This window comes from Phyllostomus hastatus, unplaced genomic scaffold, assembly GCF_019186645.2.
Source record: "Phyllostomus hastatus isolate PE091 unplaced genomic scaffold, TTU_PhHast_1.1 phas_contig_148, whole genome shotgun sequence".
NCBI classification, from domain to species: Eukaryota; Metazoa; Chordata; class Mammalia; order Chiroptera; family Phyllostomidae; genus Phyllostomus; species Phyllostomus hastatus.
Genome location: NW_025333607.1, coordinates 3,533,524 through 3,547,252, shown reverse-complemented (window position 1 = coordinate 3,547,252; position 13,729 = coordinate 3,533,524). Strand labels below are relative to the sequence as shown.

The following is a 13,729-nucleotide window of genomic DNA, read 5'->3' as shown; positions in this document are numbered from 1 at the left end:
ATGTTGTACACTTGAAACTAATATAATGTAGTCAATTATACCTTAAAAAATAATTCAAAGAAACAAAACCAGAAACAGTATGAAATAGTCTTCTAAGAAAGTAGGAGAGTAAATGGAAGAATACCAAGTGCCCACTTGAGGTTCAGAGCCACAAATTTAAAATAAAACCAGCCAGTGGGTGCTTGCTTTCTCTACCCAAGATCAGCTGCTTAGGTGCAGGCAAGGACTCAGAGTTAGGTTTAATCAGGGTTCTTGTGGTTCTGCCAGGGAGTACAGTAGTACAGAGCAACAGAACAGGGTGGGGTCAGAAGACATGATTCCAACAAGTGACAAGAACAAAAGCGGCCTGAGGAGAGGGCTGAGGGCATTAGGGGCAGGGGTAGTAGGATCAATGGGCTGTACATCCTGATGGGGTAATTTCCTACCCTGGACAATAGATTCTTAAACAGAGACAATGTCTTTGTGTCTTTAATGCCAAGCATACTATTTGGCACATAGAAGTTGAATTTATGTTTGCCAAATAAGGGAATAATGCTTGATAAATAGCAGCTAAATGTTCACAAAAGTGGGACTGAACCCATTTGCTTGTGAAAACTTTTTTTTAAAAAAGATTTTATTTATTTATTTTTAGAGAGGGAAGGGGGGGAGAGAGAGAGAGAGAGAGAGAGAAACATCAATGTGCGGTTGCTGGGGGTTCTGGCCTGCAACCCAGGAATGTACCCTGGCTGGGAATCAAACCTGGGACACTTTGGTTCCCAGCCCGCGCTCAATCCACTGATCTATACCAACCAGGGCGAAAACTTTTTACTAGTATTCCCCTACCCTAAATTCCCTCCAAGGGAATTTGCTCAGAGAAATAAAGTGTTTTTTAAGTGAAATATATTTTTATTTCAAATTATATATTTAAGTATTTGTTTTCTATACTTATAATACGGAGTAGAATTAACTGTTGTGTTACTGCTTTAAGAGTTTTACAGTTGAAATTTTACTCTTTCCTCTTTCTCTTTTATTTAAGGGTATCCCTTAATGCAGTTGGTGATTCTCAAAATAAAAAATAATATTCCCGTATCAAATTCCTAAATCCTTGATAATGGAAAGCCAAACTGGAAATAAATGAAGAAAAACAAATCGGCATCAACACATAAAATATTGATGTTTTTAAATCCCATGCTAAATAGTCTAGATCGTTCCAATACACTTAGTTTTATTACTGAACAAGAACAGTTGTTATAAACAAGGATAAAACCAACACACATAACAGAATTTATGGTAGGTGAATTTCAAAGTGTAACTTTATTTTCAAAAAGCAATCCCACATTTATGGCATGACTTAGAAACTTAAGAGTGAAAAGATCAATTAGCTAGTAATACTAAAAATGCATATAAAATATTAACATTATTAACAGAAATTAAATACAACAGAGAGCCTACTATTAAAAATTACTAAAGTAGGATTAATTTTTATAAATGTACAGAGATATACTTTTTAAAAGACTAAAAGAGAACACACTATAATATTAATAGTAATCTTTTTCTACTTTTATGCATTTTCCCATATTTCTAGATTGAATGCTACTTTTAGAAATTTTAAAAAATTTATAAAAAAGCAAAGACTTACTCCAAGCATGTGGTGACTCTGTAAATTCTATAGTTTTGAAAAATAGTTTCATGTATGGTCATCACATCTGAAATTTCGGTAGCAGCACTGTACCATTTACAGTTCATTCTGTGGTTTAGCATCCAGACCTCTGGCTATTTCCAGTAAAATTAATGTAAGCAGGTAAAAATGTCTTTTTTTTCCATCAAAAAAAAACCCAAAAACCCCACTAATTGATCCAGACATTATCCTTTGTTTAATGAAAATTAACATATCTCAGCTGTGAAATACCAGTATAAAATAAAATTAATGTAAAGGTTTATATAGCACTTTAGGGAAAAAAAAAAAGAATAATGTGGGAATTACAAGCAAATAGTATTTTTTTAAAACTAAAATATTTTCTTTTTTTAAGAAAAATCTGTTTGGTAGAAAATAATGTTTCAGATCACACAAAACTCACATAAACAGCTCCACATGAAATTTCCTAAGTTGCTATTGTAATGAATGACTATCACTGAAGATAAAACTATTTTCGTGAATGTTCATGTATAAATCTTCATTTTAAAAATCACACATCAAGTGTAAATTCAGAGATCAAGCTGAATTTCCCAAAATAATGTGAAAATAGTTGTAGAGCTGATGAGGACTTGCTGTGGTCCTCATTAGATTAGCTTCAGACATGAAGGAGCAGCAAGAATCATACATGATTTCTTTTTTTTTCTTTTTGTAAGATTTTATTTGAGCCAAACTGACGACACATGCTGAGGAGCAAGATCTCAAAAGCTCCCCATAAGTGATTTCTTATGCATCAACGGGACAGACTTTGGTTATTATTGTAGAGAGAAGGAAGAATGCTGTTATATCGACTATAGGAAAATTAATGGCTTAATCTACTGAAGTACAGCTGTTTTCTCTACGATGCTGGAGTGTGTAGAGATCCACCCTACAGGTCTTCACCAAGATGGTAAGTTTTCTTCTTTTCAACGTTCACACCATACAAATGCTTGAGTTGTCAGGAGGAGATTGCATCCTTCTCAGTGACAAAAGCATGTCTTGTTGAACTAGTTCTCATTTTCCTTTTTATTTTATTAAAAACATGAATGCCTCAATTAAAATCTTCTGTTATCCTACCCAAACCACTATCAATTTCAAAGCTAAAATACTGAATTTGAATGTTCTTTCTACCCTCTAAAATCTAGGTGCTCTTAGGACAGGATACTTTCCTTTAGTCAATGTTTTCCGAACAAAACTGAAAGTTGAATCTTAACTGCAGAGTAATTTTATGAATATCTTGACTCACATACATAACTAAGCTTCTCCTGTTTAATGAGACAATTAATAGAAAATAACCAAGCCCTAATTATAGTGAAAGTAAGAGAATGCCTAAATTCTATCCCTCCATCACAGCATTTAAAGCATTTTATAAAGGTTACTAGGAAAACTGCCTTGGTATATAAACTAGCAAAATAACCAGAACTGAAAGGAGAGGGCAAAAGATGATGTAGCTTTCATCTACCTTATGGGAATTAGTAGAAATTATTAATTTTTTGCTGACTCAATTTTCTCCTAATTTTAAAATAACATATTTAACATTTACATCCTGGGCAAAAATGGAACTCCCTCTACATTTATATTTAATAAGATCATTTAGTAGGATCAGAATGATTAAATATCAAAAGACTGGGTAAAAGATTCTTAGAGCAGCTATATCTGAGATTTCGAGTGTCTTCCTTTGAACATAGGAACAGCCAGCCCTTCAGTGGAGAGAAATCGTGCACCATAGAGGCAGCAGAAGAACCAAAAGCCAAAAGGATTCATTATGATGTTAAAAGTAGTATCTGGAAAAGCTTGTTTCAGGATAACACTGATTATAGATATTCTTAAAATTCAAAACTCTTACTCTTGTTGGCTAGAAATGAACAACAAAGCCCCCCCCCCCACCCCTCCTAAATAATATTTCCTTATGACTTAAGTTGCTATTTTTTTTCTCCAAGATCTAGAATGGATCAGAATGGTACTTTTCTCGAAATAAGAAAGGAAATCAGATTAGACATGTTTCTAGAGCTTCCTATTGTTGCAACAGGACAACACAAAAGGTACTTTTAAGAAACACAGTATTTTTTTAAAGAAAATTTGAGATGATGTTTCTTAGTAACTTCCCAAACCACACACTACAATTTATTAATATTAAGCATGAGAACTGTACTCCTTGAAGACACTAGGCATACCATGAAACCACCACTTAAAACTCTATGGTTAACTTTCCAAGGACTACAACTCTATTATAGGCTATATTTCAAATATAATATTAAACATTCCAAAATGAAGTAAGTTTACCTTAAAAGATACCTAAATGATGAGATGCCGAATTAACTTATAAACTTTGGATAAAATTAAAATACAAAATTTCTTTGGATAAACCAAAGGAAACTTGCGTAAGAAAAAAACTTCAGTCATTGAACACAACCTAAAACCAAACCTTTGTCTTGCCCTTCACTTCCCTAGGTCAGAAGTGAGAAAATGCACTCTATTTTAGTTAAGCAGACCTGCTTACATTATATCCACATTGTTTCAAACATGAAAATAAATTTCCGAGGCTTCTGAAAAATGCTGTAACACAAGCAATGTTAAAGAGGAGATAAGGCCTTCTTGAAATAGCTAAAGCTTCCTAAGAAACCTCACTTTAAAATCCCTGCCTACTGAAGGAAAGAAATATGATGGCTTAAGAAGATTACAAAGAGGTTACTACAGCAAGGTAGTTGAAAGAAGTCTGATAATTGGTTTATGGAGATCAAGAAGCTTAAATCTCTTTCACACTTTTCTAAGAGGTTTTCCTATCATTTTCACCAAATGTTGCTTTTATTAATCTACATAAGTAATGTAAAAACCAATTGTGGGGATCCAGTGTCCTAGACACTAAGGATATCTCCTGAGTACTGAAAACAGTAGGTAGGAAGTCACTAAGCATGGCATTTACATGCTAAAAACTATTTTTTATATGATGCTATGACCTCAATTGAAATACTAATAAGACTGTACTTTAATTAAATTTTAAAATAGGAAATTATTTTATGAGTGTTTTTAGGTAGCAATCACTAGCTAAAACTCAAGTTACCTCACATTCCATCCGCAGTAATGCACCAAGTAAAGGACCTCTCCACCTTCGACATCAGAATCTTTAATACTAGCTTCATAGGTTTTTTGATTTTTCCCTCGTCCATACCGCACTTGGACTTTCATGCCTGGTGGATAGCATTCAAACTCCTCTTCCTCATTGTTGTCATCCTCATCTTCCTCTTCCTCCTCCTCCTCCTCCTCTTCTTCTGCTTCTTCATCATCTTCATCTTCCTCTTTATTCGTTTCATCTCTTGAAAGGTTTAAAAAATTGCAGTTAATAAAAGATACTTCATAAGCTTTTCAGTTCCAAACCACATAAATTGATAAAAATTGTGGCTGTGATTGTTCCGGGCACAGCAGGTTCCATGTGTATGAAATTCTCTGATTTTCAATTTATATTAAAAACTAAAACTGTATTAAGATGACCATGGTTAGAGAAGAGATACATTTAGAGAAAATGAACACTGAAAAGTAAGTGCATTAAAAGAAAATTTCCAACAGTCAGAAGAACAGCAGTTGTGCTGAACAGCAAGAAACTAGCTCAGTTGACTGTAACAATTTTCTCATGTTTTATTATAAAAGTGTTTTACACCTCAGTTAACAAAAAACAAAAATCATTACACTTCAGACATTTTCTGACTAAAGCTATTTTTCATTCAAGTATTTCCAGCCTCAGGATGTTTAAAACAAAGATGTTTACTGGCCAATGGCTAGTCTTAAATAACTTTAAAAGGTGCTCCAAGCAAATTTTCAAATGTTATGCACTAAAATATTTTACCTTTCACAAGTATAGTCTACCAACTTCGCAATAATATCATGTTGCTTTTTTTTCTTTCTATGCTTCAAAACTTCACCATAGTTTCTGCTCTGTACCACATATTCACTAAAATTCTCTTCTGATTCTCTCAACTTGAAAGTGCTAAATGAAACTAGGAGTTAAACCATTCAGAAGCAGCACTGCAAACATTCTGATCTTCTCAATATCATGTTCTTTCTAAAACTGAGTATTCATATTCATTTTATGAGCCACAAATCATAAATCTTTCCAAGCACTAGATTAAAAAACCAAGCTTTAATATAAAACTCAACTATATTTAGTTAAGTTTTTATCTGCTCTGCAGTATACATATACTTATTACAAGTTTTTTCTCAAAAAGAATTTATCACTTTACAGCTGAGAAATGAATAAACATCATAAAACAGAATCGCAAGACAGCTAAGTAATTAAGCTTTAAAAGTTAATAGAAATAATATTTATACAAAAAGCCTACCTCCACTGATAATTTCAATTTTACACTTATATGCGACATTTTTAGCAATAACAGATTTTACCATTCCTGATTATGTAGTTATATAGGCAACAGAAACAATCTATAAATAGTGATACAAGCAGCACTATAATGCTTTTTTATTTTCCTACCTCTTTCCTTCTACATAGTAAGGGATGAAGAAAAACATAAAAGACTTGTGACATCAAGTCTAAGTTCACAAAGCACCACAAGTATCACTTTTCTCTGAAATACATCACCAAATCTACAAAGATTCTCAGGAATTATTCCTATTTTAAAGACTCATCTACAGCCAGCCCTAGCCAGCTTGGTTCACTTGGTTCAAGCATCATCTCACAACCCAAAAGGTCAAGGGTTTGATTCCCAGTCAGGGCACATGCCTGGGTTGCAGGTTCAGTCCCCAGTGGAGGGATATATGAGAGGCAACTGATTGATGTTTTCTCTCTCACACTGATGTTTCCCTTCCTCCCCCTCTCTTTAAATACAATAACATGTCCTCAGATGAGGATTTAAAAAAAAAAGGTTCATCTACAGTTAAATAAATAGGTAGTTAAGAATTAAAACCTAAATAAAACCAACTATAATCTTAAAAAAACACTATGAACTCTATTATTGAAAATACATTAACAGCTCCATAACGAAAGAATTATTAATATGGCTAAAATATCCAAGAAATTATCAGAAAGGGTGTTGTGGATAATAAGCTATTAACAAATTTATTTTTCTTTCTTTTTATTTTTATTGTATTTTTTTCAATACCATTTATCCCTCTTATACCCTCTTCCATAGTTTGTTTCTTATAAATTATCTCAGAGAACTTAACTACATCCAAGAGCAACAAAAATGGGTAAGCGTCACAAAGGAAGGCTCGATCTAAAACATGAGGGAATGAGAGTGAATTTTCCTTTGCACATTGTAGTCCACATGAAAAAGCAAGAGATTTTCAAATGTAACCACCATAAAATGTGTGTTTCTGTTTTGTTTTTCTGAGCAGTGATAAATGAGGTCCTCCACTGAATAATACAATTGCTATGAACAAATTTAGATAAATGTTTTATATGTATAATATATACAATATACACATATAAAATTAAAGCAGTTAAAATATTAGGAAGAAAAGGAAATGTATTGTAGTTACCATAACAAGAGATTTACTATGCACCAAAGAGATTTATTATGCACCTCAGAATCATCATATGAGAGAGACATAAAATAGTCTAAAATTTTTTAAAAATGAAAAAACTCTAAACTGTACCTTACATTACATAATACACTGAGCACAACTGGTAAATGACAAGATTGCAAGCGCAACCCTACTTTAAGTGGCAGCCAAAGGAACTTTATTTAATCTTGAATAAAATCTAATACTCTGGATTAATAAATCAAAGCAAAAAAATTAAAAATAAAAATTTCACATTTACCATCAATTTCAGACACAAACCAAATAAAAGCCATGTAAATAATACACTGAAGTATAAAGAAGCAGACAACACAATTACTGGCTTGAATCAGCCATAGAAAATTCTACTCTAAGAACTCAGTGGCAAAATCAGAGGTAAATGCACTAAACCAGCCAGAACACAAAATGCCAAGAAAGACTGCCTTTGAAAGTGTAGAATGAACCAGCACACGGGTTAAAGAAATTAGGTTGGTGAATGCATTACACACATGCGCACACACATACATTTTATCTTTTAGACAACTACATTTTGGGAAACCAAATGTACCAGCAAGAGTTTTTCATTTGAATTTACAAGGAAATATCAAATGTTCCCAGTTTGATGTCACGCTCCTTACAATGAAACAAATGAAAGAAAAAAGCCCCAAGTGATTAATACCTACTATGGGCCAGGCACTGAACCAGGCATTTTAGATCAATTACCTTATTTAATCCCCCTTTCCTGCAGCAGGAAGGCACGTTACTGAAAGTTCTTGGTAGTAGCTAATTACTTAAAGTTGACACACTAGAAAAATACTTATAAGTTAATTCTTCATAATTGTTAATTTTTCTATTGCACTGATCTAATACAATTCAGAAATCGCTTTTGGACATTTTAACACATAATGCTTCTAAAGAACATCTATCAAATTATAGTAGTCACACCAGGATAATTTCAGTTTGTGGTATGACATATACCTGTAGTAACCAAAAAAGCCATATAGGTGAAAAATTAAATGAATTACCAAAAACCTATAAAATACATTTATAATAAAATAAGATTTTTAAAGTACTAGTTTGAAAAATTAAGATAATATTAGTAACAAAGAAAAAAATATAGGCTTATCAGAGTGGCTTCCACACAGTAGATGCTACAAAAATATCTACAGATTTAAAAGTCAAATTTTTAGGCAAAAGGGTGAATCCTTACTAAGTTCTTAACAGCTATATAGTCTCCAGGAGCAGCATGGGAGTATTTCAAATAAACATTTACATACAGAGAACTGTAACCAAGTAGAATAAGCAAACACTTATACTATATTCACCTAAATCCACTTTTTTTCCTTCCAAGTTTATCTATATGCTGAGGTCAAAATTTCAAAAAAACACCAAAAATGTCAAGAGATTTTAGGTAAAAGGCTGAATACTTACTAAGTTTCTTAGTAGTCAAAGTAACTTCCAATAGCAGTATGGAATATTTAAAATATACATTTGTACACACAGATATGTAACAAAGATTAACAAACAACTTTTACTATATTCATCTAAGCATGTTCTTTTTATTCTCCTCCTCCTTGGCTTCATGTTTTGGCCAAATTTCAGAAAAATACTAAATTGATAAAAAAAATTTGCTGTACTTACTTAAATGGACTATTAACAATGAGGGATGTTTAGGTTTTTTAAACCTTAGAAATAAGATTAGACATCAAAGATCACCTATAAAATCCAGGGGCCCACTGGCAGTGCATAAAGTTACACTGTTTAATAATTCTTCATTCCAAACTGACCAAAACAAGTAAATGCTACTATCACATAAAACACAAAATAAGAATTCTAGCCTTTTAAAAATTAACTATTAGCACTTTTCCATTCTTATTTTTTGCATAAGAAATGAACACAACTGTCAAAATCTATAACCAACATATCATCTATAAAACATTGTATAAAGCCATCTCCCCAAATTTATATTATCTGGTTATTTAGCAGAGCTTAATACAGTAAGAAGTGCTTTTCTCTAGCTCAAAATTTTGTAAATTTCCATGATGAGAGCAAGAAGAATGAATCAAAATTATGATCTTTTGCTACACATTTACATTAGTAGGGTCTCTGAAGAAACTGCTATTAATGCAATAAATGCAAATCAGTCGATTATTCTATATTTTGTCAATCAAAATTAGATTTATACATACACACACATACAAAGAGCAAATTACAAGAATTCATTCAGCCAAATGCATCTTAACCAAAAACAAATTTCTTACCCAGATTTTGCTTTTTCTTCTTCAGCTTCTACCTTTATGCTGAGGGGTTCATCTACCCCAGTTATCTCATCATCTTTATTGTCCAGATTTTCATTTTCTCCTGTTTTTCTCATATTAACTTCTTTTTCCTGATCAGTTTGTGTAGGCATACAGTCTAATAAATTCTTTTTACTTCCCTAGAAAAAGATCAGAGCAACTAAACCAACAAAAGTAAATACTGTCAACCTAATTCCATGACCTATTTGTTAGCAAAAGGAAGTACCAATACTAATACTGACAAAATTATTAGTTATTTTAAGAAACTCCTGCCATTACTAAAACACCAGGCAAAAATAGCAAACAGCTATTTTAAACACAAAAATAGCACTTCCTGAAGAAGATGCACAAACAGTAAAATATAAAATTATACAATAAACTAACTACAAAAACTTTACAGAGGATGCAGAAAATGAACCAAAGGCAGCAAAGGACAATATCTGATTTACCAGAGTGGGTTTAATATTTTCCTTTCTTTCAATATCATCTTCAGAAGACTTTTCTTCTTTCAGTATTATCTTCTCCTCTTCTTCAATCTTTATTTCTTTGATCTCTGGTTCATTCTCTTCCTTAACTTTTATTTCTTTTACATTTTCACACTCCTTACAGGGCTTATTAACAACTTTCTCTGGCAGTGCCATCTGAAATTCAATATTGGCCGACCTACAGTACTCCTCAAAACCATATAAGTATCTATAAACAAGAAGAGAAATTATATTTGGAAAAACATTTCAAAATATTACTGCAGAGTTTTTTTTTTAAAAAATGTGTTCACTTAAGTTTTCAGATACTAAGCCTTATCAATATTTTAATTTATTCTAGTTCAGTTCTTCCCAACCTTTTAAACCCAAATAGAAACATTTTTCAAAAAGAAATCATAAAACAAACAAAACAAAAACAAAACTATGCCCTGGTCAGTGTGGCTCAGTTGGTTGGGTGTTGTCCCACAAAGTGAGGAGGTGCTAGTCTGATTCCCTGTCAGGGCACATGTCTGGGTTGCAGGTTTGGCCCCTGGGTTGGGGCATGTACAAGAGGCAACTGATCATTGTTTCTCTCCCTCTCTTTCTCCCTTCCCTCCCCTCTCTCTAGAAATAAATAAAATGTTTTCTAAAAAACTATGCTAAAAGGGAAAAGACAGTCATAAGTTTTAAATACAGTAATTGTAACAGCAGTAGCTATTAGAAGGACTAGTGATACCATCTCTCTATTTGTTGAGCACTTGCCTGTATGCCAGGCGCTGGGTCTCACCGTACATGTAAAATACCATCAGAGTAATCCCGTGAGACAAATATTATCCCAATCTACAAATGGGGAAACTGAGGCTTGGAGAAGAAATAAATGGTCCAAGGGCACCCACAGCTGAGAGCTGACAGAACCAGGATTCAAACTTAGGTTTAGTTGAATTTTAAAACGTTGGCATTTAAACTCTACAAAGTACTTTCCAGATACACTCGGCCACAAAACCTTTCTTCACAGACTGTTTCATAGATCTAGTATTCATAGAATACACTCTAGGAAATGCTTATGATAGTAAAGATTTCTGATTTCTTCTTAGAAGAATTAGTTTCAGTTTTACAATAAATTCCTTCATGCCTTCTAGACAAAAAAAAAATGAATATAGCTATATCAAGTACAGTGACTTACTTTTTATAAGCACATTTAACGTTGTATCCTGCAGCCGAATTTAAGACAGGGATTCCAAGATCTTGGTAGACTTGCTTCCAAACAGCTCCACTTTCAATCTAATGGACAAAATGAAATGCAAACTCCCAAATTAAAGGTAGGAACATAATAGGACCTTGATAACTACAGTATATATAAATAAATGTTTATATTTATTGGTTCTAGTCTCAAAAGGAATGAAAAACATCAATTTCAATGAATTCTAAATAAAAAATTGGTTGACAATATTTTAAAGTTGAGTTTTAGTACTCTTACAAATCTCAAGAGTTACAAACGTTGACATATTAGGCCATTTGACTTTTAAATAAACCCTGCTATAGTAAATAAAACACCCAGGTTCCTAAATCAAAATTTATAATGAAGAAACAGAGATAAAAATTTTTAAATGATATATCATGTCCCATAAAACTTAAAAGCTAGTAAGTCAAAGAATTCTATGGATTTTACTAAAGCATTTTATTCTATACAAATTTGTTTCACAGAATAGTCTTAATCAGATGGGCCCCATACATCATGGCAAACTTAAGATAATTTCCTCAGTTCAAAAAAAGATTTTGAGCACTGGCTGGTGTGGCTCAGTGGATTGAACACCGGCCTGTGAACCAAAGGGTCACCAGTTCAATTCCCAGTCAGGGCACATGCCTGGGTTGCGGGCCAGGTCCCCAGTGAGGGGCACATGAGAGGCAATTGATGTTGCCTCTCATTGATGTTTCTCTCCTCTCTTTCTCCCTCCTTTCCCCTGTATAAAAATAAATATGTAAAATCTTAAAAGATTTTGAGAGAGATATATATATGGATATATAAATATAAAACATAAACATAAAACATTTCTGTATCATGTATGTATATATAGATACATATATGTTTAAATGTGTATATATAAATACATATATGCTTATTTATATATATGGAAGGCACAATGGAAGAGATACAAAGAATACTAACACAGACCCCTGCCCCCCCCAGGACTGGACAGTCTAGTGGAAGACATAAAAAGCAGGAATTGCCACCGATATATGGTTATGCTGTGACTCAGACATACACAGGTGGTTTATGAAAGTTTGACAAACTTATCAGTAAGTCAGAAAGCTTATTTTAAAAAATCTTTAATTAAATTTAAATTTGGTCTGAGGAGGCTAGCTGTTTTTCTAACTTGTACTTTCCATTTTTACTAACTGGAATAGAAGAATTTTAGATCAAAAAACACAATAAAAAAAGTTTCACTTCTGATTGTAATACTTACATTATCAAATCCTCCAAGTTTGTGTACAAGTCTGAATAACTTAAAAAGATTCAAATTTCGATATCCAAGTACAGGTCGTTTGTTAATAGGTGTGCCTGTTGAGGAAAACAAAATATATTAAAACCATGCTACAGCCCTGGCCGGGCAGCCCAGCTAGTTAGCAGCCCAGCCAAGGTTACAGGTTTGATCCTGGTCAGGGTGCATGTAAGAATCAACCAGTGAATGTATGAGTACGTGGAACAACACACTGATGTTCCCCCCCTCACCCAATCAAAACCTAAAATTTAAAAACCTTTAAAATTTTATTTAAAATTTCAAGACTTACACATCACCTCCAACAGAGCTGAAGGCATATGCATGCGCACACACGTGCACTCAGGGCGGGCAAAAGTAGGGTCACAGTTGTTCTCATGGACAGTAACACAATTAATAAATGCTAATACAAGAATAAACTAGGTCTTGAGAACTCACAAGTGTAAATCTACTTTGCCCCACCATGTATATATAAGGAAAAAAATCCCTTGTTATAATCAAAAACATCTCTACTACTTAAGCCCCTTTCATTTAAATTTTTTTTCTCACACCAAACTTTAAAACCGTATTTGATTTCATTCCACTTTCATTCCCCTGATGAGTTAAACAATAACTACCAAAGGAAGCAAAATAAAATACCAATGAAACAAAATTTTTAAAAATCAGGGAAACAAGGTTTGGTAGAACTGAAGAAAGTACTGAAATGAGTGAAGGGCACTGTTCCACAGTGAGAGTTATTTTTGTGATACTTTCTTTGCACTTTACTAAATCACTACTACTCTAGATGCTTCTCGCATAAAGCTATAGTTTTCTTTCATTCTAACAAGGGAAAATGTAGGGCAAGGACACTACAACCAGCAAACGTTAGAAGTGGTAGAGGAAATAACAGGAAGGACAGACGTACACAACCTGTGGCCCTTTCTAAAAAACTTATGATGGCATAATCTTCCTTTATCACTATTCTAATATTAGATTTTATTCATTTTCTTTACTTTTTAATTTATCTTATACAAAAGCCTAAGAAATAGCCTACCTTCTTAGGCCAAGCCTCCATTCATAAAAGAAGTAACACAGGAATCAAGGTCAATGTGTATTAAACAAAAGACAACTATATTATAGTAGCCATTATCACTTATAAGAGCAATAAGAAAGCTTTCTAAATGTAGAAAGCTCTCTTCCTCTCCTGACTCCCTTCCTTTGCTCACATCTTCCCAGGAAAGAGAAACTACACTCTGAACAGCTGTGAAGAACAGTCACCAGAGGACTCGGTCACCACTGCAGGCTGTTTACCCACTCCTCCTACCCACAACC

General features: G+C 33.2%; 1 protein-coding gene across 5 annotated transcripts in view; it reads right to left on the bottom strand.

Moving 5' to 3' along the window:
- ARID4B (AT-rich interaction domain 4B) overlaps positions 1-13,729 on the bottom strand; it is a 138,513-nt gene that overhangs the window by 29,478 nt on the left and 95,306 nt on the right. For 3 of the 5 annotated variants that reach the window (XR_006788091.1, XM_045860247.1, XM_045860256.1), the window contains exons 13-17: positions 12,386-12,480; positions 11,104-11,201; positions 9,909-10,152; positions 9,424-9,599; positions 4,713-4,964 (exon numbers count right to left, since the gene is read on the bottom strand). Coding sequence is in view for 4 of the 5 variants with exons in the window: in XM_045860247.1 (XP_045716203.1) it covers positions 4,713-4,964; positions 9,424-9,599; positions 9,909-10,152; positions 11,104-11,201; positions 12,386-12,480 (865 nt within the window). In the remaining variant the exon portion in view is untranslated. The remainder of the gene's footprint in view (positions 1-4,712; positions 4,965-9,423; positions 9,600-9,908; positions 10,153-11,103; positions 11,202-12,385; positions 12,481-13,729) is intronic. The other 2 variants (XM_045860266.1, XM_045860277.1) reach the window with 2 other exon arrangements.